We start from the raw sequence: 1,960 nt of genomic DNA, 5'->3' as shown, positions 1-1,960 counted from the left end.
TTTATATTTAAAAAAAATATTTCTTTTTAATCTTTTTTTTCCCATCTTTTTCTAATTAAACTATCTACTATTACAAATATAATAATAAAAAAATAAAAAAGAGATAAGAAAATAATAATAAAAAAAAAGGTAATAAAAAGTTTGGGATAGCTAATGTAATGTAGTAAAAAATGATTATTTAAATTTAATAAAATAGATGTTTTATTTTAAATTTTAGAAATATTATAGAGAAATATAATTAATATGAATGCTCTAAATTTTAAAACCCTAAATCCTAAAACTAAAATGAAAGATGTTTGAGGTGAAAATCACATAAATTAAGATTAAGCCATCTCATGCGGCCGCACAATCTGATTGATTTAAACTTGACCGTTGGAACACAATAATCGTAAACATGTATATATATCTATGTCAACTTCGCCATTCAAATAAAATAATGACTTTTTTTAAAAAAGAAAAATTATTTATTCCGACCTACCACATATTTAAGGAAATTTAAGGAAAGAAGTAAGACAAAGTTTAAACACTTGCCTTAGCATCCTTTTTATAAACTTCCTACTTTACCTTCCACTTAAATGCTCCCCCATGCACATTGACATTTCTTCTCTTCCCCTGTGCTGCGCACTGTAATTTGTCCATGTTAAATTTAATTCCACTGCTCGCCATGCACCAAATGGCCACTCAGACCTAATCTGCCACGTCACCCCCTCCTTAATTCTTGGCTACATATAATTATTCAAAGGTTAACATTCTTCTTCTCGCTTCAGTGCCATGGCCGGATCAAATCTGTGCCCCTTCGGCCTCAAGCTCTTCCACAAGGTAGAGAGGGACTTCTACGGCCGTCTGGTGCAGCAACTCCGGCAGGACAGGGAGCGAATGAAGCTGGTCATGGCGCTGTGGCTCTGGTTCGAGTCGATCGGGCACCACGACTTCATCAGCCGGGTCTCCTCCGTGCACGACGCCAACGTCGTGCTCGGCTTCGTCGCGGAGGCCGAGGCCTGCCTCGGCCGCCTCCTCGTCGGCGACGGAGGGAGGGGTGGGGATGGCGACGATGGGATCCCGCTCACGGCCTCGCTCATGGCCCCCGAGGAGATGGACCTGCGATTCTTCGACTACCACCGCCAGCACGCCGTGAAGGGCATCCATCATTTCTTCCACAACGTTTGTCAGGTCATACTCGACGACGTCGGCGGCGGCGGCGGCGGCGCGAGCGCGGTGCAAGGTGCGCCGTCGTCCCCGGCGCCGCCGCTGAACCCGATGGCCAAGCCTTGGTCGCCGGATCAGGCCAACCAAACAGCAGAGGACCAGAGGTCCATGTTCATCACGTTCTCGAGGGGGCACCCGATCTCCAGAGAGGACATTGTCGAATTCTTCAGCGCGTAAGCATTAATTTAATTAATTCTTCTCGTGTCGATTTCAAATTGCGTAAGTATATACAATTTGTACGTTAATTTGCGATCGATATGCGCACGCAGGAACTACGGGCCGTGCCTGGAGACGGTGATGATCGAAAAAGCGCAGGCAGGGCAGCTGCCGATGTACGGGCGGTTGGTGTTCCGGAGCGCTTCGATGATCGCGATGGTTTTGAACGGGCAACAGACGGCCAAGTTGTTGATCAAAGGCAAGCATCTATGGGCCAGAATGTACATCCCTCGGCATCCGGTTCCATGATCGATCGATCGATCGATCGAGCATATATATACACAATATATATGGACGAACGATGCGTGCATGCATGGCGAAGTAGTGAAGCTTGCAAATTGGTAAATTTGAAATGATCAACATGTGACACACAGATCCACACATTTTTAATCGAGCATCCAAATTCATGACGACTACTTTTAATTTTATACGATCCATCTTTAAGTTAGCTGAATGTTGGCTTTGAATTAATGTTGATGAACGTTGATACAATCAATGACAAGAGCTTATCAAAAGGTCTGGAGATATAATGCACGGG

The 1,960-nt window shown here is 43.9% G+C and overlaps 1 protein-coding gene across 1 annotated transcript; it reads left to right on the top strand.

Annotated features, from left to right (window-relative positions):
* The first annotated feature begins 771 nt into the window (after nucleotides 1-771).
* LOC121991298 lies at nucleotides 772-1,671 on the top strand. The gene is made up of 2 exons (XM_042545312.1): nucleotides 772-1,379; nucleotides 1,476-1,671. Exons 1-2 carry the CDS (start codon nucleotides 772-774, stop codon nucleotides 1,669-1,671), a joined length of 804 nt encoding a protein of 267 aa, XP_042401246.1.
* Nucleotides 1,672-1,960: the final 289 nt, after the last annotated feature.

Source organism: Zingiber officinale, chromosome 6B, assembly GCF_018446385.1.
Source record: "Zingiber officinale cultivar Zhangliang chromosome 6B, Zo_v1.1, whole genome shotgun sequence".
In the NCBI taxonomy this organism is placed as follows: domain Eukaryota; kingdom Viridiplantae; phylum Streptophyta; class Magnoliopsida; order Zingiberales; family Zingiberaceae; genus Zingiber; species Zingiber officinale.
This window is presented reverse-complemented; position numbering and strand designations above follow the sequence as displayed.

What these genes read in the sequence shown, in the direction of transcription:
- LOC121991298 (XM_042545312.1), top strand. Translation starts at nt 772, where the DNA reads ATGGCCGGATCAAATCTGTGCCCCTTCGGCCTCAAGCTCTTCCACAAG. An exon ending in ATTGTCGAATTCTTCAGCGC is followed by an intron (nt 1,380 to 1,475) that starts GTAAGCATTAAT and finishes ATGCGCACGCAG; the next exon opens with GAACTACGGGCCGTGCCTGG.